We start from the raw sequence: 26820 nt of genomic DNA on the forward strand, positions 1-26820 counted from the left end.
AAAAAACTCTTTCACTGAACGCTTCCTTCCAAGTGTAACCACTCTAGCCAGCACTAAGGGAAGAAGCTGCCAACACCCATACTACAAGAGAAACATGGCTCAACACAATCACTCCCTACTGGCACCCACTTCATGGCAATTGGTGTTCCACAGACCCACAAAACAATCTAGCTCATTACCGACTATTACCATGCATCAGAATGGTGCAATCTTTTGCTGTCTTCAATTCACTTTTAAAAAACACATGCTCCAAGTATAACTCATCAAGGCTCATGTGAGAGCATTCAAGCAATAATAACTAGCTATTAGACATCAATCCCACAACTATCATCAGACAAAAAAAATATTAGCATCACTAAACATTACACATAAACCCTTAACCAACAACAATAACAACTACTCAGCCTTATCCCACCTAAATAGTTACATGGATCCTTGCTTTCCAATCAGCTCTAATGTTGTAAAATTACTGGTTCAACATTAGGTACATGGATCTTTGCTCTTACAATCAGCTACATGGATCTTCTTTCTCTAAAGTGAATCTCTAATGCTGTTAAAATTCCACACACCCCAAAAAGAAAAAGTGCTAAATCTAAAAGTCAAAAAAATCAAAAATCAAAAAACTTCTTACTGGATAAAAGAGGGGGGAGTCCAGCAGAAGAATAAAGCAAAGCTTCAATGAAGCAGTTTTTTTTTTTTCCATTAAAAGATCCAAGGCCTCCTAAGTCCTAAAGCAGAAAAGATCAAAAAGGGAACATCAAGAAGCTAATCTCTTATAAGGTATATTACTCTTAAGCTTACTTCCTTACTATAGAAAGGAAGTGATGTAAACTAGGTCTAGGGTAAAGGGTAAATTGGTAATTCCAACAACAATAAACTTTTCAAAAGAGAGACAACGCCATCTAAGTGGCGAAAATGCACAGGTAAGGTAGCTCCTTGACAAAGGACTTCTTTAGACCTAATTCTGCAACAGCTAGAAGAAATGCTACAACAAAAAACAATCACATAATGAAAGAAATCAAACAGCAGCCACTTTGAAGGGGGCAACCTATTTCCCAGGGGATCAAGAAGAAAATTGAGGCATTACTAAAGCTAATTATTTTCATCCAAGAAATCTTGGGATGTCCATTATGATATTTCAAATGGTGATAGAACAAGAAAATAGGAAGAAAAAATGAAAACACACTACTTTTTTCCTCTTTTTTTTTTTTTTTTTTTGGGGGGGGGGGGTTGAGTCAAAAAGCCACTCATATGCAATATTCCATGGGGAACTTACAGTAGCAATTTCTGCAGAGTAGCCTTCTTCATTTGCTGCTGATGCATCCTTGCATGAGCATAACTCCTTCACATGAGAAAAATTCATTTGCAGAAATCAGTTCAGATGACCATAAAATCTAAAGAAAATAACAATAAAGGTACAAGTTTAACAAATGCAAAAAGAGCCATGTTTGCACCTCCTGCAAGGAAGCCAGTTTCAGTTCCAGCTCTCTCACTCTTTCCTTGTTCCACTTTAAGGCATTAGAAGATTCATTCAATTGTCTCTCAACCTGGAAGAACCAGAAAAAGATGGCCCAGCAAATAAATTAAGGACAACATATTATCTCGTCTCACTAAATGGAAAAAGTGAGATATCTCACAAGGACAAACAAGTTCTAGAAGATATGTGAAGAAAATAAGTAAATATCATAAAACAAAAATGCTAAAAGCATCAGAGTTTGATGTGCTTACATCACCAAGCTTAGCAGATGTATCTGCCTCAAGTTCAGCATGTGCCATACGAAGTTTAACGAGCTCAGTGCTTTTGGCTCTTACTTCTTCATCAAGCCACACATTATGCTTTTCAATAAGTTCCTTCTCCTGCCCCCAGCAAAATTTAGCATAATAAATATCAAGAGCAACATAAAGAATTATGCATCAGCTCATATTTAAAAAATAAGAAGAAGAAGATGACAACAGAACATAAAGTAAAAAGTCAACCAGATAATAGGTGGATGATTGGACAAAACCCAAGGAAAACTTTCTGAACAAAAACCAAACGCAAGAAATAAGACAGCAAGTTTGGCATGCTTCAGCAGATTGCCTAAGTCCAAAGTAAGTGAATCTTCACTGGCAAGAAATAGCTCCTCTCTCCCTAACCTACTCTTTTCCAGGGAAAATATCTCAATTTCTAATAACCCTTAAAGAACCCCCATGGCAACAACAGAAAATCGCTGAGCAACAACTAAAGCTGTTTCAAAGCAATGTGAAGAAGCATTTTAAGTTTTTAACAGTACTTAGTTAGTCTTTTATCTATGTATGTTTTTAAAGCTCAGTAAAATACAAGAAACCCTTGGCCCCCACAAAGTGGTTAACATGCTGATTTAGTTCATTTCAAAAGTGAGGTAGTCGCTTCTGTCTGTCCTCTCTACTCCCTCTTGTCTCTCTCTTCCTCATAGCTGCAGTTTCTGTACCAGCAGCATTATTTCTCTTTCTTATGTTCTTCACCAACAGATCACACTTTCCAATCTGCATCAACTATAGGGGTATCCCACATGGGTACTGTACATCCCCAGTGATCATTTACTAGTCAGCAAACAGAAGAGACAATGCCCGTAACAACCCAAATCCACTTTGGTAAACATACACAGCCAACTCAATCTTCTGATTATATCCCGACTAAATGGGTAATATCCATGGATCTTCTATCTTCACTCACTTCTATACGTGTCCTAAGCTATGCAAGTCTTCCTCACTTCTGCCAAGGTTATTTAAGCAGACTCCTGCCCCTTTTATCTACTCTATTTTGAATCATATCATTGCACTTACAGAGTTACAGTAACACTCAAAGAGCTTCACTTTGCATGTCTGTGCCACCAAAACAACATCTCCCAACTTACCATTTACGGGAGTCGACTCCTAAATTATCCCTAATTTGTTCATTCTTCATTTATCCTTTTTAGGCTTAAATAATGCATCCCAACTAATACATTTCACTTGCACTAAGTTTATTGAGATGTGATTTAAGCAGTCCTTACACTAAGCTTATTGAGATGTGATTTAAGCAGGCCCACCCCCTCCAAGAACCAGCAACAACTGGCCCAAGAACCAAGCCCATTGGCGCCCCAAGGGGCAGGCTGAAACATGCTTTTCTGCAATTCCAGCATTATTCACCAAGCCTGCGACAGCCAAGAAGTCTTCTTCAACCCAATCTCAAGCCAATGGCCTCTCCAACAAGTAACTACAACCCCAGGCCCCCTCCCCACTCTTTTGAACCCTGCAGCAGCAACCCCCCATCCCTCCCTCCTCTTCTTTCTCTTCCGCAACCCTTCCTAGCCCATCCCCCTCTTCTTTCTTATTCTTTTTCCCTGTCTTGAACCTGCGGCAGTTAGAGAATCCAAGAAAGAAAGAGAGAGCAAGAAAGAAGAGCAAGGCAAAGAAAGAAAAAAAGAGAAGAAAGAGGAAAGCATGGGGCAAAAAAGGATCAAAAAAGCTAGATGAAAGATCAAGATTCAGCCAAGAACCCTTCTCCCAAGACCCTACAACCCTCCCACCCCTTGTCATAAGACCCTAGAACCCACTTTACCCAACCCATCTAGTCTTTTGTTAAACCTAAACCATCCCTACAACAACCCCACTCCCTCTTAATTTGTTAAAATCCTAACTCATCCAAAACCAAGATACGATTTTCTCCAAGCCATCTCAAATCTTGGTTAAGCTAAATCTCTCCAAATTTCTTTACCAAAACTAACCCATTTTAGGTTTGTTAAATTGCACATAATTTTCCCCAATTCAATCCTTCCCAAAATTATCCCACCATAGTTGATTACAAACCCTAATCTCCCCAATTGGTCCAATCCTATTTCGTTAAGACCCAAAATTTCTCAATCCAACCCAATTCAATTAAAACCCTAGGATTTCCAACCAACCAACATAATTCTCAACTACAAGTGTCAGTCATTGATTGCTGGTTCACAAGAGAGGACCCTGCAGTGACCCAATCTTAGGGTTTTATCTCAAATCTCAACCCTAGAATTATGGGTTGCATCAGTACGTTTTTTCATTGTTAAGTGCCTTGGTGTACTTCAGTTAATGTAGCTGAGTCATCATCATATAACTACCAAAACGGGAGATGTGGTAAAATTACCAAAAAGAGGGTTCAATATACACATATATATAGACCTTCAATAAGTATGAAATACTGTTTTTGGGTCCTTTGTAAACCCAAACTCAATAAGAGCAAGTTTGTATGCAATAGCAAACCTGATTTGTCTGCTCAGTAAATTTCCAAAAATCCATCACTTCTCCCCCCCCCCTGCAGGTGTCTTTCTGGTCTCTTAGGACACCATGATACATTCTCCCTGTCCACTTCTCCTCTTCTGTAGCAATCTTTCTGGTTTTCGCTTATTTATGTTTTTATTTATTATCCTCCTAGCAGTGTAAGAAAATTGAAACCCAGACTCTGCTTGTGCACAAGACTTCGGCATCAGGTTTGCCCTTTTTATTTATTCACTTCGCACAGGCTGCAACAATACACAGAACCAGCAAGCTTTTGAGCCCCAGTTTATCAGAAAACCCCTTTTACATTGACCCGTGCAGCACAGATATAAACCTCAAACCTAATCTCCAATTATAGGCATTGCCTGGCCACATCACAGTTCTCTTTTATATTCTGTTTCAGCTGTGTTTTCCATCTTATTGTCCTTTGCAGCTCCCCTTTCTTCTTCTGCTCTCACAAAAAGTCCATTAACTTGATATTACGCAATCTGACCACTCTATTATTTAAACTCTAATTATTTACCATATTTTAATAATCTGTCATTTCTCTAAAACAGTATTAAAAAACCTCTTTCTCCTTTTCTAATTTGCCTACTAAGTTCAGGAGTTCAAATATTTTATTTCTAGTCTTGCAGCTGCTCAAATACATAGTGAACTGACTCATGTTATAACTAGGAAAGTTCATGTCATGGCAGGAGCCAGAATTTCAGAATACTATACATGCTATAGTACCTTGCTACAGGATATATAAATTCGACGAACAAAGTTTTGACTTTTGAGTGACTTTTCTTTCCTTTGTCATGTTGATATGTGATGTTCCTGGATGAATTTTCTGAAATCTGGAGGTGGAAACCTCAACTTTAATGTGGATTACTTCAATCCTTCTAGAAAGGATTCCCTGGAAGAATTTCCTACTATGAAGGTGGGCTCCTACACTCCCTCTCCAACTTTCTTTGTTCCCCTTCCAGCTCTAATAATCTCACTCGGGATTTCATTTCATACTCAATCCTTCAAGGAAGGATTCCCTGGAAGAATTTCTTAGTTTGAAGGTGGCCTCCTACACTCCCACTCCAGCTTTCTTTGTTCTCCTTCCAGCTCTAATAATCTCACTCTGGATTTCATTTCATAATCAAGTTCCTCAACGCTTAGAACATCTATAAGATACTCTTTTTTCTAACCCCATTGCTTATCTGTTCTTTTAAAACCTGTAAGTTCTGTAAGAACTCAGATTGCATTCAAATCATTTTATGAGATTCCATTACTATAACCTCGCAAATCCAATCACTGAAATCGAACAGGGATTTCTAAAATCCTTCCCATATCAGAGCAATTTGGAAACCGATTGCCAGGGAAGTAGTGAAAGAAAATATCCTGTAGAATAACTGACAATTTTTCTCGGTTTCAACCTAAAATCACTGACAGATCAGAATTCAACATAAAACTAATCTGTCCAGTTTCCTGTTCCCATTAAGTCTCAAATATGATCCTTGGTCCTGCTCTGCAATTCCATGTATTTTCATTCAGTTCATCTGCAACAATCCTAAATATTCCCTGCAAGTACCCATCTACCAACAAAGGCCTGGAAATTTCAGCAGGCATCAGAATGCATCAGGTTTGGTTAGTACCCTCCTGCATATGTTTCCACATTATAAAAATAAACCAAAAAAAAAAAAACGCAAGCACACACATGCACACGTTTGCTTAGCAATTTAAGAAACTGCACCCTATAATACATTACAAACAGATAATGACTTTAAAAACAGAGAATGCACCATCTACCTGTGAAAGACGATCACAAGCAGCACGACAACGTGCCAATTCTGCTTCACTATCACGCACCCGGGCCTCCTTCTGGGAAGCATTTTCAGTTATGCTAACCTTCAAAATGCAAAAGCAACGAAATTAGAAAATGTTATTGGAAACCCAGGGATCTATTGAACAATCGAATCAAGCATTATGTAACATAGAATGCATTCAGTCATAATATCGGGAATTATCAACAGAATTTTCCAGTGAAATGTATCAAGAGAAGATAAAATAAAGATATTTTCCCATTAACTCTTGAAATATAAAATGCAAGCACACCTCAATGGCAGCATACTGACCAGAACACCAAGAGATCTAAATCAACATGTTGATAAAATGCTAAAAAAAAATTCCTCTTTTTTTAGACCTAAATGCTGCAAGAACTGTAGAAGTAGTTGAAGAGTACCAGTCGCGGGAGTCAAAGAGAAGAAGAGAGGAAAAGAGAAAGAGATTAGGAATAGAGTGAGAGTGAGAGTGAGAGTGAGAGTGTGAGACTCGAGTCAAGAATTTATTCTCCTTCGATTTTATTTGTTTTTATTTTTTTACTTTGATCACATGTAGCGTCATTATAAATATGCATATAGGTTCAAACAATAGATACTTTACAATCGGAATCTAATAAGTAATTCAATATATGCCTTCAATTTGACATCTTTCATGTGATTTTAAAAAAAAAAAAAAGCAGATGCCTTAAGGTATAAGGTGTCCAAGGTGCCTGAGGTGACGCCTCAAACCCTAAGGCGGTCGCTCTATTGCCTAAAAATAAGGCGACGCCGATTTGAGGCGCTCCGAAGGCACCCGGACGCCGAGGCGGCAATTAGGCGACGCCTTGACAACTATGCTTTAGAATCCATAATATTAAGTTAGAAACCCTAAAATTGCTTTCCGCATTTATCAATTAGTTCTTAGACGTAGAGTTTGCCAGATCTACCAAATTCTCCATCAAGGAACAAAATTCAGTTCCATAATTCATCAACTTCTCCATCAAGCAGCAGAATAGGGTTTCATCGATCATGCTATGCTTTTGGACTTAGAATCCAAAAGGATACAAGAAATAACACAAGGTTCGATAATGGTTTTCCTCCAATACTTAATTGCATACTTGAGTTATTTTGGAGAAAATATTAATTTGTAAATTGCCATTTTCAATCAGTTTTACAGCCTCCAAGGATATTGTGGACTCCAGACTATGCATATTATCCTAATTTTTGTCATCAAAGTAGAATTTACTGCATAAACTTGAAACTCCCCCCCCCCCAAATTTTTTTTTTAAATAAAATTAATGAAGAGTATTAGGACCCTAGGGATGAGGCCTTGTGGAATGAGGGTTAGTTAGGGTTACCCTAGGGATGAGGCCTTGTGGAATGAGGGTTAGTTAGGTTTACCCTAGGGATGAGGCCTTCTGGAATGAGGATAAGTTAGGGTTATTTGAGATAATAAATAGAGGGAAAGAGGGAAGAGAGAGGAAATCGAACTTTGGAGAGTCTTGTGGGCAGCCGTAGGCTGAGGGAACACCGTGAGGTGTGGGGGTGACTGGCACCATAGAAATCAGTGTTATCTTATTATTTCTTACATTCTTGTATGAATTTTTGGGAAATATTATTAGGGTTTCATCAATTGGCATCAGAGCTGTAACGATCCAGGGAGGTGATGGCACTGCCTTCGTTTTCTGGTGAAGGAGGAGTTCAGAGATGGATTTTAGAGGTTCTTCTCTTCTCTTTGGGAGAACCAGATCGAGGAAGAGCAGTGGTTGGGGGTAGCGATCCAACATCTGGAAGGAGAGGCACTTGACTGGATCTATCACAAGAATTGGACGGCATTTTCTTGGACGGGATTCAAAGAAGCCCTTAGGTGTGAGTTTAGCGACGGGAGACAACCGACATCAAATTTGGAGATAGACAACAACCAGGTTGAGAAGTATCGAATGAAGGATGAAGTACTGCCGGCTACGAAAGTCACACATCACCAAACATGGAGCAAAAAGATGAAGATAGGATTGAGTGAAGATACCTACCGGACCAGAGTGGAGGAGCAATATTCTGCTATAAAATCGAGATGCAGTGAAGTGAAGAAGCATAGAAGGAGGCCAGGTACAATCGACGGCAAGTTGCAGGCCGCCAAAAATTCTATTCGCAGGAAAGGAAGAAGACGGTGGAGTTTTAGGGTTTTTGAGGTTGGTTCGGCTCAACCCAAACCGGTCAATCAATTTGGTTCAAACATTAAGGGCCAAGGAGGTTCTAATTCGGGCCCAATTCAGATATGCTTAGAATCAGATTTAGAGCCCAAGAGATCCAAGTTCAAAGATTGGGCCGTACGTTTTCCTAAGAAACCCCCTTGGGCCCAGCCCATTCCATTAATCCCCAGCCCATCGTATTTCATTAACTCAATATCCAACCCATATTTTTTAACCCATGATTTTAAGTGTTCATGTATAGCCCATTTAATAGAATTATTTTGGGCCCATTACAGTTTCATAACCCAAAACCCAATCCCTACAATCAAACCAACGATCAGCCCATTACTCTTCACCCATGGGTTTAAGTATTTGGACCTTACTCCTTTTCATCATCACTCATGGGCCTGGCCCATTTCGTATACCCAAAATCCAAGCATTTTCAGCATTACTTTAAACCCAAATAACTCAAACGGGTCAAAACCCAAACCCAAACCAAGCCTGAACCAAGAACTTGCCAGAAAATGGTCCAACCGAACCAACAAGTTGGGAACCATCGTCTTCAACCTCTGAACTTCATAATAGAAAGGGAGGCGGCAACGTTGGGGCTGCAGCAACTGAGGAAAATCCAACGTCTTCCAACAGCTGCACGCAGGCTCCTTGAGATGCAGCGGTGCGATGGGGATTAATTTCGTTGCAGGCAACAAAAAAAAACGCTCCAAGTCTGATTTTGAGCAGTGGGTGTGTTATCCAGCCTGAGAGGACGATATTGAATTACTACGGTTATGCGGCACCATCATACGACTAAACTTCAACAATTCCATCACCTTGGGGACAAGGTGATTTTTGAGGGGTTGGAAGTGTTAGGACCCTAGGGATGAGGCCTTGTGGAATGAGGGTTAGTTAGGGTTACCCTAGGGATGAGGCCTTATGGAATGAGGGTTAGTTAGGGTTACCCTAGGGATAAGGCCTTGTGGAATGAGGGTTAGTTAGGGTTACCCTAGGGATGAGGCCTTCTGGAATGAGGGTTAGTTAGGGTTATTTGAGATAATAAATAGACGGAAAGAGGGAAGAGAGAGGAAATCGAATTTTGGAGAGTCTTGTGGGCAACCGTAGGCTGAGGGAACACTGTGAGGTGTGGGGGGTGACTGGCACCATAGAAACCAGTGTTACCTTGTTATTTCTTACATTCTTGTATGAATTTTTGGGAAATATTATTAGGGTTTCATCAAAGAGTTCCTCCTGCCCCTCTTGATTTTGAGAATTAGTCAATCAGATGGACAATAAGTCAATGCCTAGTGAAAACTGACATCTTTAACTCTTCTAGGAGTTGAGTAAGTCAACACATCAACCCATCAAAAGTCAACCTATTAGGCATTGATGTGAACATAGAGACCCCCTAGCCGAACCCCAATGTGGGCCACAAGACCCACCTAAAGTTGCAGACCGAACCCCATTCTAGGGATATTTTGGTTATTTTCCAGCCCTTTTAGGGCTTGGTCTGATTGGAACCCCCTTGATCCAAGGGTTATGAGTCTATCTCAATTTTTATTTTATTTGGGTTAGTAGTTTGTGAGTTATGAAAGAGTCCAGTCCATTTTAAATTCTTATTTGAGTTATGTTTGAGTAGGTTTCTAGTAGTTTCGTTGTGGATAAGATAAGACTCTTTTGCAAAAAGGGTTCTTATCTTTTAGGAGTTTGTTTTTTATTAGAATTTGTCTTTATTAGTGGTTGTGACTTGTGAATTACTTAGGAAAGCAGTATTTCCCTAAAGAGGACTCTAATAGATAAGTCAGTCTTTTATTTCAAGAAGAAATCTTTTACTTAGGTGATAGCTAAGTTGGTCTCCAAGTCTTAGTTGAGTTTGAGTCAAGTTCTTCTTTCTTTGTAAAGAATAAAAATAAGCCTCATTGATCATCGTAATGGTTAAGTTGGATTGAATGAAAAGTTACTAAGGACCAGGGTCTTAGTTTTGAGGGGGCCTCGGCAGATTTTGGAAGACAAAGGCTAAAAATAAGTTTCATTGTTCATCCTAATGGTTAAGTTGTATTCAATGAAAAGTTACTAAGGACCAGGGTCTCAGTTTTGAGGGGGCCTCGGCAGATTTTAGAAGATCTTCTTCAAATATTCAGCATCATTCACGTTCCAGCAGGTTTCTTCGAGCTTTTGAATTCTGTTATGCAATTTCCAGCAAGTTTTCACCAGCTACATCCATCAAACAACAGCTCCAGATCAATCCCAAATTAGTCCAGTCCCCTCAAACCCCATCGCAGCTTCCCTACCCCCTCCTCCCTCTCACGCAAGCCCTCCCCCTCCTCTCCCTGGCATCTGCAGGCCCACACACACCCCTTTCTTCCCTGCAATAGCAGCAGACCCCAACCCTCAGACAATTCCACTACCACAGCCCCTTTAGCTTCCTTTTTCCTCCCCCTAGGATCGCACCTACTGCTAGGCAGTAGTCCTACTGTTGGTTACCTGATTAGACCCTATTTCCCAAAAGCCTGAAACTTCCTACACTGTCTTCTTCAACAGAAGATTTTGCAATTCTTCTTTTACTTCTGAAAACTAAGCCCTTACTCAACTTAGTCCCTCTCCTACACCCTAAAACCTTGGGAAGATAACTGAAATTACATAGCCAATGCAGCAGCCCATCCTCCTACCTAGCCAAAACCCTAAAACCTTATTTTCAGTTCCTTTTTTATTAAAACTCAGACCTGGAATTCATAATACATTAAAGTTCAGATCTGAGTTCACACTTCACATTACAACAGGATTTTAGAATAGCAAGATACCCTATAAGCCATAGGATAACCATTCTCTCTTGCTAGAAATTCCCACGCAGCCCTCAGACTTAGAGAAATTCCAACACTACCTTTAACCCTAAATCTGAGTTTACATCAGGCATTCTACATTTATTTTGTTTTTTAAAAATTGCTAACCATATTGGACTTCAAAACAATGCCCCCCTCCCCCATGCAAATATCAGTATGGCATTAAAGCTAGCCATGATGGAGTATTCGGTCAAGAAGCCCCAGGTGATTGGCCAATCAAATCCAGAAGCAAGCTCCAATGCTGAGCAGAACAATGTGAAACTTCACATAAGCAAACTAAACCTCAAAACAAAATCATTAATAAAGTTATAAAAAGATGCAACTTCCAAATCCCATGAAAGGTTAACCATTAGATGTTAGCTGGATAAGAATGTGGGTTAAATCCATTTTACCAAAAAAAATGAGGACATTCTAATACCAGTAAACAAAATTTTATGCAAGCCAGTAACTGTAAGTCAAAGCAAAAGTCCAAACCCAATTCATAGCCATAACCAGGATTTCCTAGGTTCCAACCAGGTAGTCAAACTGGGTATTGTCTGGACGAAACTCAAAATATCATGGGCTGATCAAAAGAAGTACCCTTCAACCGAAACCAGAAACAGAACAGTCTCGACATATGATTTGTACAAATATCTGGCGACATTGAGATTACAAACCATTGATCACACGGAGATATCAAGAGGCATTTCCATTTCTAAATAAACAGTAAACCTCTTCTTTGTGTTTAAAATTATGTCACTACTCATTACTCAATTGCAATTCCAAAAAAATGATGGTCAAAATTTTAATGGGATGCTTGTGGCAGTACTCAACCACAAATTTTCAGCAAATAAGACTCCTTCTGACAAGTAAAACTAAAATTAGGGTTATATACGCAGTTACTGTATTTAACATATGATGTAACTTTTGGAATCTACATAAAAACAGGTGCCTTAGCACATCTTGGTCATTGTAATTGGGGGGAAAATGGAAATTAGTACATTGATTCATTGAATTTACTTAATTAGGTTAATTTGTGGTTCAGACGTTGATTTCAATACATGCTGGTAGGAAAGGTTATAGGCAGATTCAAGATGTGGTCTTGCAGTTTTTATTTATATTATTATTATTATTTACTTTCCTGGTTAGCTTGGGAGGTGAAGGAATCAAAGAGGTTCCACATCTTAATGATGGCTTAGTGCAGGAATCCAGTGGGATGCTGGTTACCCACGGGCCGGAAGAGGTGACGAGACTTTTTGTTTTGGGTTGTAAACTGTGTATAATTGCTGACTCCTTATCCAACTAGCATATCTATCTCCTCCTCTATTAAAAAGTATAATTGTGGTGGGGCAATAGGATTTCCTAGATTTGCCAGGGGAAGAATATTAAGTGCATCAAATAAAGGATTTACTCTCTTCAAGAGACAAATATTTAAGCAAATTTAAGCTTAAAGTTGGAAAAGGAAGTAACAAAATAAGCCAGTAACAAATCATTGCATTTTATGCACATACTGCGGCTCCTTAACAAGTCAGAAATGAGGACAAAAATAATAATAACAACAGCATCTCAATAGCAAAAGGCACATTGAACAAGGATTGAAAAGTAGAATGATGACAGATGGAACCGCCGATTAATATAGAAAGAGCGAGATTACTTACAATCTTATCGACGTAGCTCTTAATGGTACCATTCTTCTCACCAATCTCTATATCCTTCTGTTCTAATAATTCTAGTAACTGTCGCTTGGACTTATGAAGCTCAGAAACTTCAGTTGACAAACGTTCAATCTCTCCATCTTTAGATATCTATGATAGGTGCAACAAGAGTAAGCTTTTGCCAATTGAAAAAATTTTTAAAAAAAATTAAAAAAAAAGAAGAAGTTTACGGCTTTGAGATGCAGCTGGTGCTTCTCCGTCTGAACTTCGGCAAGCTCTGTGATGCGTTGTTCGAGAACGGCGTTGAGCTGTGCATTTTGGGACTCGAGCTTGCCGAACTCAGCAGAGAGGGTAATGTATTTCTGCTCAAGAAGCGCACAGGTTTGCTCGGCAGTTATTGAAGAGGCATCGGCCTGAGCTTTAACCGTTTCGAGTTGGCGGTGAAGGTCTCTGATGAAAGCATCAGCCTTCTCGGCCACCAGCGAGGCATCATGGGAACACGACTGAAACTCCTCGTCCGACAGGAATAGCGGCATCGCATGCCCTAGCAACTCCACCAGAGTTAATGGAGAGAAGAGGGGAACAAAGGAAGAGACTACACAAAAAGGATAAAGATCAATCCGTTGAAACGGACAGAGGGAAGATATTAAGGATATAACGGACGCCAAGGAAGTGCGGGGAAGAGAACAAGACGAAAAACGAAAGAAGAGGAACCTGGAGCCTGGAGGGAGACGTTCTCTCGCTGCTCTCCTTTATACGTGCATAAATCAGCAAATGATGGCACTGATGGGTCATGGGTGCACTGTGATGTTGCATGCCCGAACCGACAAAGAAACCCACCGACCACCGCGATTTTGATTGGCCGTGGGCCTGGAAACGAACAACCCTGCCGAATGGGCCAACTAATGGGCTTGGAGCCGGTTACTTTTTTCTTTTTCTTTTTTTTTTAATGAATAAATAATAATATAAAACAAACACGAACTACAAGAAATATCCAAACTGGAAAGGATAAGGAAAAATTGATGAATTGGGAGTTGAGACCCCAAAAGACAACAATGAGTCTATTTCTTGGAGAATCAACAACCGGGAAATGGAGAATACAAATGAGTCTAGCCGATGAATCAAAATAAATCGCATCCCAAATCGAATCGAGAGAGCGTGATTTAAAAGTCCAACGCCTGAGATTCCGATCACACCAAATATGGTGGATCATAGCACCAAAGACAAGCTTACCTACTTGGTCACAAATAAAGGTACCAAGAAATTTACTCAATATCCAAGACCAGTCACGATCAAACCCAAATGAGTGACGGGAGCAAGACTAAATGCAAAGACTTTTTTTTCTTTTTGTTTTGGTCAAACTTTAATTTCTTTCAATAAATTGCAATCAATGAATTGGAAAGCCATACTTCTTTTTCTTCATAGGTTTTTATGTGTACCCCAGCTAAGTTGAACCAAAGCTCATGTTGCCTCTCTTAAGTAGCCTAAATTGCATGTAATGTAAACCACAATTAAATTATATCTAGGCCATAACTTAACACTCCCAGATGTAAGTGCCAATCAACTCTCAATATAGAATAACCAAAATACCCTCCTAATGTTAAATTACTAAACTAACATTGTGTCTCAACCCGTACAAACCCTTAGGAGGGTGAAGGAATTCCCCCTTTACCCTACTAGAACTTATCCAAAATTATTAGAAACCACCGCACCCTCTCCCCATGCCAGTGACCACCCCCTCTTCCCCCTATAGAAATCACCCCCCGCCTTGCAATGAAGAACATAAGGTCTCATGCCATCTTACTGACTACATAACCCTATCTTTTTCTTTTTCTTTTTGTTGGGTTAACCATTAATGGTTGTTGCTCAAAGTTTTCAAAACACAAAAATGAAGCTAACAAGCAAGAAATTCAAGCTGCATTACGAAATCCTTAGATTGGAGAGCTATCCATGTTGCATTGTTACAAATGAGCAATCCTCGAAATCTAAGTTACCTAGGTTTGTCTCTCCCATTTTACGACGTTCTTTTTAGTTTCGATCTCAAGATTACCCTTCTTCACGCCAGTTGGTTTGAATTTCTCTCAACTGTGATTAGATTTTAAGGTGTTTGATTTTCTATTGTGTAGTTTCACTAAAATTTAAATGTGATGGCACTAACTTGCCATTAATGGAGGTCCTTAATATTTGGAGGTCACAATTTAATGGAGCCCATAAAATCAATTCTCATTTATGGAAGAGTTATGAAGAGGAACCCGTGTCTGGTAACCACCAAACCCAATAGATAGCCAAGCATCGTTTGGGAACTAGGATGGTGACATGCTAGAGTGTAGTCAGTAGTGCAATTCAAGCTCCCTTAAGCTTATCGAGTCCAACACCAAATGTGTCATGTGCCTAATGGACTACGTTGTGTGCCTAGTGGGGCCCAATTAGGCACATATTATAAAGCTTGTCTCTAAGTAAAAGGAACCGAGAGCGAGACAAACCCTTTATAAGTAGATCTGCCAACTGATCAAGAGTGGATGTAATAACCCCCGTATTCCTAACCCAAAACTCGAATTGCAAGTCCAAGTACCCGAAGCTCTAGTCAGAAGAAGTTATGGGCTATCCGGATTTCGGCTCATATTTCGGCTCCATAACTTATAGATTTAGATACTGTTGGTGAAGAACCTGCCTTACTAGGAACCATAAGAAGAACTAGTCGAACCCCGATGGATATCCAAGCATGAGAAAGATCAAGTCGGAAGATGTTCATGAAGAAGGTAAGACCGCTCCACATGTTGATAAGGCTGCAGCTGTGAAAATTCACCGGATTTTTACCCTTTTAACCCGTGGTTTCAAGACCGAGAACCCGGACCTTGAGTCGGCGACAACTGTGGGCCAATCAAGTTGAGCCCGAAGGATTGGAAAATGGAACTAATGTTGGTGGATGACCTTTGTGATGACTCAACAACTCTCCTAGAGTTTAAGTGAAGAGAGAAGATTAATCACGATGGTGTAAAAAGGGTAATCTTGGAATGTCTGTAGATCGACGATGGAGAATCTAATTGACACAAATAAGGTATCAAATTGAAGATCGTTGAAAGAACTTTCCAACGAGCCAAAAATCATCGAATTTGGAGTCAGTTTGAGGGTCCAACTATGGACGGTAAGTTGGGCCTATTGGGTGAACCAACCCCCCACCCATTTTCTGTTTAGGGGCAAAAACGGAATTTCGGGTTTTTAAGCCCTATTTTATGTTTTAACTCATCCGTAACCGCATTTCTTTATGCAAGGATGAGTTTGAGGCTATGAGAAGACGAGATCCAAGAGGAAGAGTGGTTCCCATCCTTCCGAATGTGTTTTGCGATCCAAATCTTCGCGAAATCACTGGGAAAGGTCTATGATAGCCACATTTCGCTTCTTTGCTAGTATCAAGTGTGATACACACCTGACCATTCCTCTTAACTCCGTCGCCTGAGAGAACAAGAGTAGGATTCGTTCACAGGGTGTGAGGCTATGATGGGGAGAAGAGAGAACACAGGTTGGTCCCCATCCGGGGGGAGACACCCACTTCAGAGCATTAAGGGCACGCATTACTGCGCGAGGTAAGATCTGAGTTGAACATGTGATTCACTCCAAAGGGAGGATCAACAAGTACTCAAGGATAATCGCATATCTCCTTGGTCACCTGAAGACTGACGTTCCTACTTGAGGTATGGGAGTTTGATATCTCAATCATCTTCTGCCTTCACAGGCATCCAACAAGGATTCAAGGGAAAAAGGAAAAAGGGGGGAGAGCTACCGATCTTTTCGTTAGTAGCTTCTCACAGACGACGCCAAATGTTGGTGTGAAAAATATGATCTTAGCTCCTTCAGCTTGTTTTTGTCCTAGCTCACCGTTGGCCCAGTTCGTTATCCATAGACAAAACCAAACATGAGAGTGGGCCGCCTCTGAGGACGGGAAGCCACCTCCGAAGGACAAGTCAATTCGAGAGATGGAAGCTGAAGTTTCTACCCAGGAATGGATTTGCCTAAGGAGTGAAGAGGAGAAATTCATCCCATGTTATGAGGATATTAGAATTCTCTTACTTGTTCATGCATTCTCTAGGAATAAATAGCTGATTTGCACCTGTCGTGGTAGAAGGTGGTTCACAGCCCTTTGATGGGGATCTCTTCCGTGGAAGGTGGGGATGACTTCATCCACAGGGCTTGAGAGGCAAGTTTGATGACTGGGCTGCCATGCCGTTGTGTTGTGTTGTCAGCGCTTGTACTGACATGACAACGTCCCATGGCCACTTGGGCAAAGGAGTAGCCATCGCTAGGCTCGAGAGAGACTCTGAACTTATCAGAAGCTTCCATATCCGCAGCTGGATATCAGAGATCCTCCATATGCATTAAATACGAGAAGAGACATTGAGGGATCTTCTACCTTCCCCGAGAAGTCCTGTGGGAGTAAAAGTACCGTATTGCCCCCTGGCTAAGTTTCTCAAGGATACCCTTCCCAAGAAGTGCATTTTCCCGAGAAGCCCTTACTAGGCTAAATGTTTTTGGTGGATAACATTAGCCCCCTAGTTTTTATGACGACTTCTTCGTCATAAAGAATATTCGGCTCCAACTTCGACATTCCTGGAGCTGAGGCGTCTTAGGAAGCCGAAACAACTTCTTCGGAAGCAACAAAGTATTTCCTCTACGATTTCCAAAACATGGATAAGCTTGTGTCTTTAAGGCAGGTACCATCAACTGACAATTACGACAATGAATTATGTCATCCTTGATAAGGTGCACGTCGTTCAATATGCTCATTCTATTGCCACGTGTATCATCAGCAGTAACTTCCCTTGGGAGTGGGAATGTTAATGCGGGTAGATTCCCTACTTGAAGGAAATCTGAACATCGCTTTTGACTCCAAATGCCTTTATAATTGAATCTTTATCACTTCTTCTCCTTATTGTTCCTCAAGTAAATTCAGAATCGCAGAAGTTTCACATTCTTCTTCCACCTTGTAAGTTCCCTCCATCCACAGAAAGAAAGATGGGCAGAAAAACTGCATGAAGAACTAACCCCTTTACGAGGACCTCACCATATCCTCAAGAGGAAGTGGGCCAGGAAGGAAATCCCCTGTTCAGAGCTGACAGTCTTCCTCCGCCTTCTCCTTCCCTTAAAGTTGTCCTTGGTTTGCTAGGCTCACCACTCAAATAGAGCGAAACCATGGGCCATGGCATTGAAGAGGGTAAGGCTTCCAAGGCACTATCTCAACTTCTTTCTCCGGTTAGACATAGAACTGGGTCAGGACCCTCTGACTACCCCAGTCTCCTTCGTCTTCATCATGTCACATTGTTGAAAATGGCTTTCAGGATTCCTGAAGAGTTTCCTATAAGGTTACTTGGCCCCAATGAGAGAGCAAACCTACTGAGAGAGGGGGAGATTCCCCTCTATTTTGATTATATGCTGGGCGGTTTACGCCTTCCACTATGTCCTTTCGTCAAGCAAACCTTAGAGTACTATGGCCTCAACTCGGGAATGTTAGCCCCAAACGGTTGGAGATACCTCATATGTTTTATGGGGTGTTGCCATCGCCTCAACATAGGCTGCAACTTGACTATGTTCCGATGTGTTTCCTCTGTCAGAGCTTTAGGGAGAGTGGGATGGTACAACATTAGCAAGCGGGGTACCTCCACTCTTAAGTTCACAATCCTGGAAGCTGGTTCACTTCTCAAAAGCTATGAGAGGTGGACAAACAGGTATATCGCTTGTAAGATCCATCCTAAATGCATTTCTTCCTCTTGGCCTTTCCTCTCAAAGAGTGATGTCAAGAGATTAAATCGCAAACCACCCTTGATTAAAAGGGAGAAACGCTGTTATAATCTTCCTATTAAAGGAGAGGGGGACTGTTTGCTTGGGTCTAAAAATGTTATGCAAGTGCACGTGTCACGATCAACTAGCAATTAGTAAGTAGAGTATCGATCCCATAGATAATTTTATTTTCAAATATCAATGTAAAAGGAAGACTAATTTAAACAAGAATGACAAAATGACTTTGTGATTAACAAACTAAATGAATGAAAGAAAGGTGACTTATGCAAAAGTTATTAAATGAAAAATATGCAATAGAATGAACTATAGTAAGTGGTATGAGTGTTGGGAATCAATTTCCCCTCCCCTGAATTTATACTGTGGATGATACAGCAACACTGCAACATGAAGTATATCAAAGAACTTGAAACAAATTACATACGGGTATGTTCCAATCCACATATGCACTAATATCCTAATTCAAAATCCTCATATTCCTATGGAGAAGTGAACTGAGAATGCAAATTATGCCAAGTTCCAATCATGGCTACGTGAGGTAGGTGAGTATTCCTACCCTATCCACTAAATAGCTAAACCCAAATAAATATTAAGCTAACTCACGCCATTCAGCATTTATCTAGACTTAATTAACTTTCTAGTTAACTAAAATCACAGCATTTATCCATGAATCAGTCAATAAATGAAATTACTCATAAACTAACATGCTGAATTCATTGATAATAGATCGTGCTACAGTAAAGCTAAATAAAACTGGATAGTTATAGCTCAAAACATAGGTTCAAGTACTCTTATCATCCCAACACAATAAGAGCTTGGCTCATATCAAAGTTCATAAGCAGAGAAATATATACATTCATTAACATAGTTCAGCTAGAGTATGAAGATTTAAGAATTATAAAACCAAAATTAGAGAATTAGGAGATGCTTCCACATTGTTCCAGCTTCATATCTTCAGCAGGTAAGCTTCTTGCACGAGCTCTAGCCTTCTATTTTCAGCCTTCTGCAATCTCTTCCTTGCTGTCCTCTTCAGCTCATGCGCCTCCCTTCTCAATTCCCCCATTTTCCTTAAGTGATAGGGTAGTAAAATGGGTTGTAGGATTAGAACATTCCCTTCTGATATCAAGGGATGAGATCCTTCACGTATTGACACAAAGAAAGTTCAATTAGTTAGCTCTTTTTAGTCATTTCACTAAGTGGTACCACGTGAGTTCAATCTGAGAATATTATGCTCTGTAATGCTGCAGCATCTTTACAGCAAAGTGAGAAGACATGTTCTTTGTTCCTCTTATATGTTTCAAGTCATATCTTCATCCTTTATTATTCTTTTCCTACATGACCAAGAGAAAGAGGGCTGATCAATTACATCCATTAATTCAATAGAAATTCATGCATGAAGGACATAAAAGACCTTTACAAAATTTAAAACACTAAGACTCGCTAAAACGAAATTTAATTGCAACTAACACTAAAACAAAGATGAAAATACTCTTGAATCAAGCTATCTCAAGTATAAAATTACTAGAATTAACTCTATTTCATAGAGTTATCAGGGGCCCAGTTCACGGTCCGGAAATGGACTTCGAAGCTTCCTTGTTGCTTAGAGGGGTAATGGTTGGTGAGCCCCCTAGCCCTTTTTGAACCTGATACCGATCCGATCCTTTTTGTTTCTTCTGAAAAGTCTTGCTTTGTGCAGTTCCCGACATGCCCTTGAATAGGGATGATCTTCTCCAATGCTACATACTGGGATGAACAGCAGCCAGATTGGAGCATGAAAAGCCCAAGGACACAAAGACTGGAACTTCCACTCCCCCTGCAGGACTTCCCAGTCCTGTAACCAGGGTCCCTCGAGACTCCAAATTGATGACCATAGAGGTTATTCGAGGAGTGAAGGAGGAGGCCGACATGTTAGCGGTAAGGGAGGATGAGTCACTAGTCAATGTATCCAGTGGAGGCAGCCCTCAAGAAGTCATTTCGAGGAGAGGGTCAGTGGTGGAAGAAAGCCGTAAATGGCTTGTGTCTCCTCCCCTAATTAGAGGCAAGGAAAAAATTATGAAGGCTAGCCAAATCGGAAAAGTCTCTAGGGACGTCCTGATGGCAACTCCCGGGAATCCTCTTCTTGGGATCTCCATTAGAGAAAGATCCTCTTGAAACATTGTTTCTAGAACTAGCAAGTCCAGTCCAATACCAAGGACCTTAGTGTCCTATTTTCCATAAATTTGTGAAGATATTCATTCCATTGGAGCTTCTTTTCCAACACCAACACCACCAGTCGCAGCGACAGTAGCAACACCAGTAGCATCAATACCATTAACAATGGTAGCCCTATCGACAGTGACAACAATAGTAGCAACCACACCACCAGTTCCAGCAGCAGTAGAAATAACAGCACCACCAGTACCAACAGCACCGGCAATAGCCGCACCACTAGTTCCAGTAGCAGCAGCAGCATCTTCTAAGCCAATGTCCCCAGTTAACCAGGAGCCTGAGATCCCTGGGAGGCTCCCCAAGCCTTTTTCTTTTATTAAGGCAGGGATGTCGGGAGAGTCAGCCAGGACAAAGGAGTGGATGAAGCATGGGGTGACTCCAGAGGACAAATTATCCGTGGACCAAATTCCTCTATACTCCTTGGTATCACATATCGCTCAATAAGTTCCTTTTGTTGTTTTTGTTTTTAATTTTTAATTTTATTATTCTTTTTATTACAATCTTCATCATCTTCCAGGAGCACTTATCGTTTCGTCCCTAACTGAGGGGCTCATCCACCGAAGCAAATACTTATCTTTCGAGGTGTCTTCTCTGACCAGAAGCTCGTCAAAGCGTCTTGACTTCAAAGACACTTCGACAGCCGAATATGATAAACCTGTGGCAGAGAGGGATACTCTTCAAAGGAAAGTCGAGTATCTGAAGGAACAATTGGAGCTGCTTTCCAAGGTAATGCTCGATACAAGACTCTAAGGGATGAAGTCATTGAGGAGCATAAACTTTGCAAAGATTACCTTGAGGCAAAAATGGTGATAGAGGCCAAAAGATTCGAACTGCAAATCCAAGTTCATGAATTGAAAGAGTCTTTGACCAATCTTCTCAAAGAGAAAGAGATCCTGGCGAGCAGATGCGAGCAAATGGAGCATGAGAGGAGAGCCCTTCAATCCGAATGGGATCGTAACCAGTCTTTGATCTTAAAGCTAACCAAAAAGGGCTAATGCAAACAGGAGGGAGGCGCTAGATGCTGCCAAGAGGTTCGAGAAGTATAGGAGGGAGCTACTAGACACTGCTACCCCCGGTTTCAAGCTTGGGCTGGATGAGGCCTTCAAGTTGATGGTCGAGAGGCTCCCTGAATATATGCTGGAACAGTCTTGCCAAAATTCTATCTTTAACGCTAACATCTGCAAACGGTTGAATCTTCCTGTTTTCAGTTGGATGCAACCATCACAAGGAGCGTCCTCCTCCTCCTCAAAAAATGTAGCTTAGACCTCTGTCCCTCCTCGTGCTCCTAATGCAGTCTTCGATCCTAAAGCCTCGACATAAATTCTGGAAACCATCCCTCTACAGCAAGTAAATCCTAATGGCACTGTCGTAGTGACCATCCCTGAAGATACTAGCCCATGATTTTTCTGTTTTTGCTAAAAACCACATCCTCTTCTCTTTTTTTTTTCTTTTCAATCTTTTTGTGTGAGCTCTCATTTTGGTGGTAGCTCCTTTCATTTTGTTATCTTTTTCCTATTGTCATGAATGGAGAACTTTTTCTTGGTTCAAGCATTATTATAAGTATTCTCGTGGGAAACAACCAGATGCGATTTTGCCAGAAAGAGAGAACCAGAGGTACATGTTGTTTTATGATCCTCCCTGTTGACAAAGAAGCTTTTTCTTTGGAAGTCTTCCCCCTAGTTCACATTTTTTGTACATTTGCAGAGAGTCAACTTATCAAGACTAACATCCTTTCCAAGAACCATAGGCTCCAAATGCTATGGAAAGCCACTTTGCCGTTTTCGTCACCCTTGGATTGCAGGTTATGAAGGATGAAGGACGTCTTTCCTCAATGAGGATTGTGAATCCTGCTTCACGAATTGCTACTATCCTTATGTAGACTTATGGGTGCTTTTCAACAGAGCCTTTAACATTTTCCAGTAGTGAAGTGGAGGCTTAAGAAGTGCTTACTTCACTGGTTTATGAGAAGTCACTTTTCAGGAAGTTGCCACTTTGGTACCTGGGGTAGGTTTAAAAACCTTGGCCCCTTTAAAGACCAACTTTACAAGGGACAACATGCTCTCACGTATACATTAGTCAGTGTGTCACATCCACCCAGCCAATACTCTACCTGGCATACCTGTGTATGTGATCCACAGTCCAAGGATCAAGAATCGAGGGACCATGCCTCCCACATACGCAATAACACAATCATGAACGATAATAATCAAGGTAAAAGCAATTAATAAAAGAAATCATGGATATGATAAGAATAGATAATCAGAGTACGGAAATAAATATGATATCAAATGTGTAATCAAAAGAAGGAAGTGAGCGGAATTCACTCCTTCATAACCACAGCGGAAGGTAGTTAAGTCAAAGTTAGGTTACAACCAAAATGTAAAAGAGTAATCAGTGAAAGTTAAATTACAGATCCAAGTGTTTAACAAAATTTAGGGGTGGGTGGCTAGATAAGTGTTTCCTCCATCTTAATAAGTACATCCTCATAAGTGTAGATGAAGGAAACCCAACACGGCCGCTCCCACACCACAGTGGAGCTAACCTTGATACGTAGCATAATCTTCCTCGGTACCATAACCCTGATCTACATAGTAGCCACCACCCGGAGGGTAGTATGTGGAATCCTGGTCCGTCTCATAGGTTGTACCATCTGGGTCTTCAACACCTGTGGAATAATCTAACAAACATTTGCACAAAAAGAATGAGTTCAAAGAACTCAGCAAGGCAGTTATTCCATAATTCATAAACCATATGAGTACAAGTCAAACATGGTGCAATATGATATGAACACATGATGTAAACATGATTCTAACTCTATGAAGGCTAGTCTCTATGATAGACATACTTTAAGTCATAGCACCATACTTCTTTAGGTAAGTCTCAGTCACTCAGCACCGGTGGAAATTGGGTCCTGCATCCCTCTTGGACAATCCATAGCTGGGGTTTCAGTCACCGCTCTCTCACACCACCATTTGGTCTAAGTATTGGCGCATGTCAAGGTAAAGCCTAGCCCAGTGCAAGTCATCTACTTAGTCATATCAAGTCAAATCCGGATACTTCCATTCCTCCCATCCCGGGATCCTTCACACTAGAGTCGCGGATATTACCCACCAGACTCACCAACCCTATTGGTCATCCACAAATAGTAGACAGAAAGCTCTCATGTCCTCTCACGGATATGACTCACCGGTCTCGAGTGCCCGTGAGCCCAAGTCTAGATATTTGCAACCCTACCAATAAATGGCTCCCATAGTGTGATTCGTGCCCTCTCACGGATCATTTCACCGGTCTTGAGTGCCCACAAATCCCCATTGCTCCCACAGGTCGTTGTGTCTCAATACCCTTCCGATTCGGGTCTGACACGACAAGGACATCCTAGCCACACTACTAAACAATCCTATGTATGTCATCCAATAATTCGGGAAAGTGTCGATGGACACCTTCGGAGAACATCCCATACTATTCCCTCCGGTGTCCAAGGATAGAAGCGTCAATAGGACACTCCCCAATCCCAAATTATACCTAAGCAATCACATGCTCAAGTCCATCATACCATACACAATTGATACATCATCATAATAGAAGTTAAGTCATAACATCGCAATGATTCATCATATATATAAGTAACAAGGATGACTAATCATTATAACAACAATATATATAAACACAATGCTACTTTTCTAAAGCATGTATAGCAGTCCTATGATGTCCAAAAGTAATAAAGAAATTATGTTCACTAAGTTATGAACATCAAGACATAATCACATGGCCTGTATATTTATGGCGATAACCGTCCTTGCCTTAAACTATGATGATGATGATCCAAAGGTCACAAAAGAATGATCTAATGATGGTAATAAGACCCTAGACAAACATAAATGAAAGATTAGAGAAGAAATCGGGAAAAGCGGAGGTCAAACGGGTCAAAACGGAAAAGGACACAGTTCAACAGCATGCTTGGTCAATGCTCCTTGGTCGATGGGATCGACCAAGCAGGATCAACCAAAGACAGTCTCGGGGCTGCATAGTGTATTTTGGTGATTTGGTCAGAAATCGGTCTTCCGGGGCTCGGATCGATCCGGAACTTGGAGGGATGATTAATAACAGTTTAAGAATAATCTTAGCAAGTAATCAACATCATCTAATGGTTTAATTAGAAAGCCCCAAATTGGAATACTAAGTTCTATAGACAAGAATCATAGCATCAATGAGAAATCAATGTAATTGAAAGGGAAGCTAGGGAATTAGTTGGGGAATAGGTTAGGAATAAGATTACAATCATTTGCAAGCCATTAATTAGACTAATCATACTCCACATTTCAGTTTAGGACAAGAAATCAAGTTGCTAAGCAAGGAATCATGGTAAGGCATATGCAAGAATCAAAATGAGAGTATATCATATAAGTAGGAATGGAAAGAGATCATGGTTTAGTGAGGAATGAACATTTGGAGTGATGGTTGCAAGGTTGTAGCATCAACTCCAAGGTTGTAACAGTAAGAAAAGAAGAGAAAGGAGTAGGATAGAGAGTGAAGATGAGAGTTCATTCCTTGTAGATGAGTATGGAGGCAAGAATCAAATGATTGGCAATGATTAGAGTAGAATATCCTTCACCAATATCAAGGAGGAGCTTTGGGGAACCTTCTCCACGTTCTCAAGTGTTGCAATGATTAGAATAGGGTTCAAAACACAAGGCTAGCATAAATAGGTGTGGAATATTCCAAAGGAATCATTAACTCGAATCTGGCAGCCTTGGTTGATGCTCCTTGGTCGATGGGATCGACCAAGCAGGATCGACCAAACATAGTTCAGCAAAGAATCAGCAATAGTTCAGCAACTTCGGACATGGATTCGGAGGGCTATACGGGGTCAAATTGAGTGGGGTTTTCTTCTACAAGTCAATTAAGAAGTCTAGTTTCGGGAAATACCTTCGAATCGTGCACGGGAGTTCATTAGGTACTTCAACTAGTTCACCCCTCTTCGATGGCAGATTTTCACTAAACACTGACAATGTACTCAAGTAAGGGGCATCATCGTCAATGTCCATGGGCTCGGACTCCACACTAAATCATCAACTAGTAGGGTCCACAAGTCTCTTCTACCACTGCTTCGGGTCTTCGGACTTACAAACATCAAGGGTTCCGGGTCAGGGTTAGGAAAGGGCTAGATTTCACACAGTGAGAATGGCTTTTGCGAGTAAAATTGTGGTTTATCTTTCCATGATTACGTTAGTCAAGTCCTAGACCGTTTACAACGGGTACTGCGGAACTTCCAACGCCCTAAGCGGTTGGTGACTATGAAATCACACGCCTAGGGGGTAATTGTATTAACTACCCAAAACATGGGTTAACTCCCATGGGCATTGCATGTCGACCAGCTGCGACTGATCCTGAACACAGTGAATCGGTTTACTTGTCAGCGTAAACGTCTTAAGTCCTTAGAAGACTATACTTCCTCATATGGGAATGGATCTTCCCAGGGGGTCATCTACTAAGGTTGTGGTTGTTTGCGACATTTCCTGACTGGTTCGTAAAAAGGGGAAGGCATCCAAAGACATGGTGTCTATTGATGATTCGGTACCAACCAGGATTTCTTTTGTCGCTTGACTTAGCCAACCTATCCTTGGATGCGATGATTTCTTTGTGATGGGGGATTTATACATCATTGAGCCACATCCTCAATGAGAGTGGCCAGTTTACTTCTAACGAGACGTGTGGCAATAAAGGGCCTGATGGCACAATGCAGCACGTGTAGCCTCGCCTGCCCTGGCAGTTTAGGAGTGAACCTAGTGGATGCTGCAGTTATCACAACAAGGTCCTCGTCCTTCACTACCGCAAGGGCTTTCAATCTTTTGATTATATGGAGGAGATCTATAGCATTTTTCTAGGGGTGGATTTAGGCTTCGTCCAATAAAGGACCTTAATATGCCCTTCTCCATTGCCTTCGAAAGATCTGCTCTTTTATCCTCTCCCATAGCAACTGATCATCGTGCATATGGTGCCTATGTCCTTGGTTGCAACGGCTGTTCTTAAACGCATTGCCTCTACGATGGAGGTACGCAAGTACGCCTTCAGGGGTTTTGATTTCCTTTAGCCTTTTGGGTCTTGGATTCACCTAAAGACTGTG

At 40.9% G+C, this 26820-nt stretch overlaps 1 protein-coding gene across 5 annotated transcripts in view; it reads right to left on the reverse strand.

Moving 5' to 3' along the window:
• The window catches only part of NUA (nuclear pore anchor), a 125513-nt gene extending 112071 nt beyond the window's left edge, over positions 1 to 13442 (reverse strand). For all 5 annotated transcript variants that reach the window (XM_089167784.1, XM_089167782.1, XM_089167783.1 and 2 more), the window contains exons 1-6: positions 12929 to 13442; positions 12702 to 12848; positions 6034 to 6132; positions 1729 to 1857; positions 1455 to 1547; positions 1277 to 1342 (exon numbers count right to left, since the gene is read on the reverse strand). In XM_089167784.1, the coding sequence (XP_089023910.1) occupies positions 1277 to 1342; positions 1455 to 1547; positions 1729 to 1857; positions 6034 to 6132; positions 12702 to 12848; positions 12929 to 13234 (840 nt within the window). In that variant the 5' untranslated portion in view covers positions 13235 to 13442. The remainder of the gene's footprint in view (positions 1 to 1276; positions 1343 to 1454; positions 1548 to 1728; positions 1858 to 6033; positions 6133 to 12701; positions 12849 to 12928) is intronic.
• Positions 13443 to 26820: the final 13378 nt, after the last annotated feature.

The sequence above is a fragment of the Hakea prostrata genome, chromosome 9 (genome assembly GCF_041222555.1).
Source record: "Hakea prostrata isolate BN-2017 chromosome 9, UWA_Hpros_2, whole genome shotgun sequence".
Taxonomy (NCBI): domain Eukaryota; kingdom Viridiplantae; phylum Streptophyta; class Magnoliopsida; order Proteales; family Proteaceae; genus Hakea; species Hakea prostrata.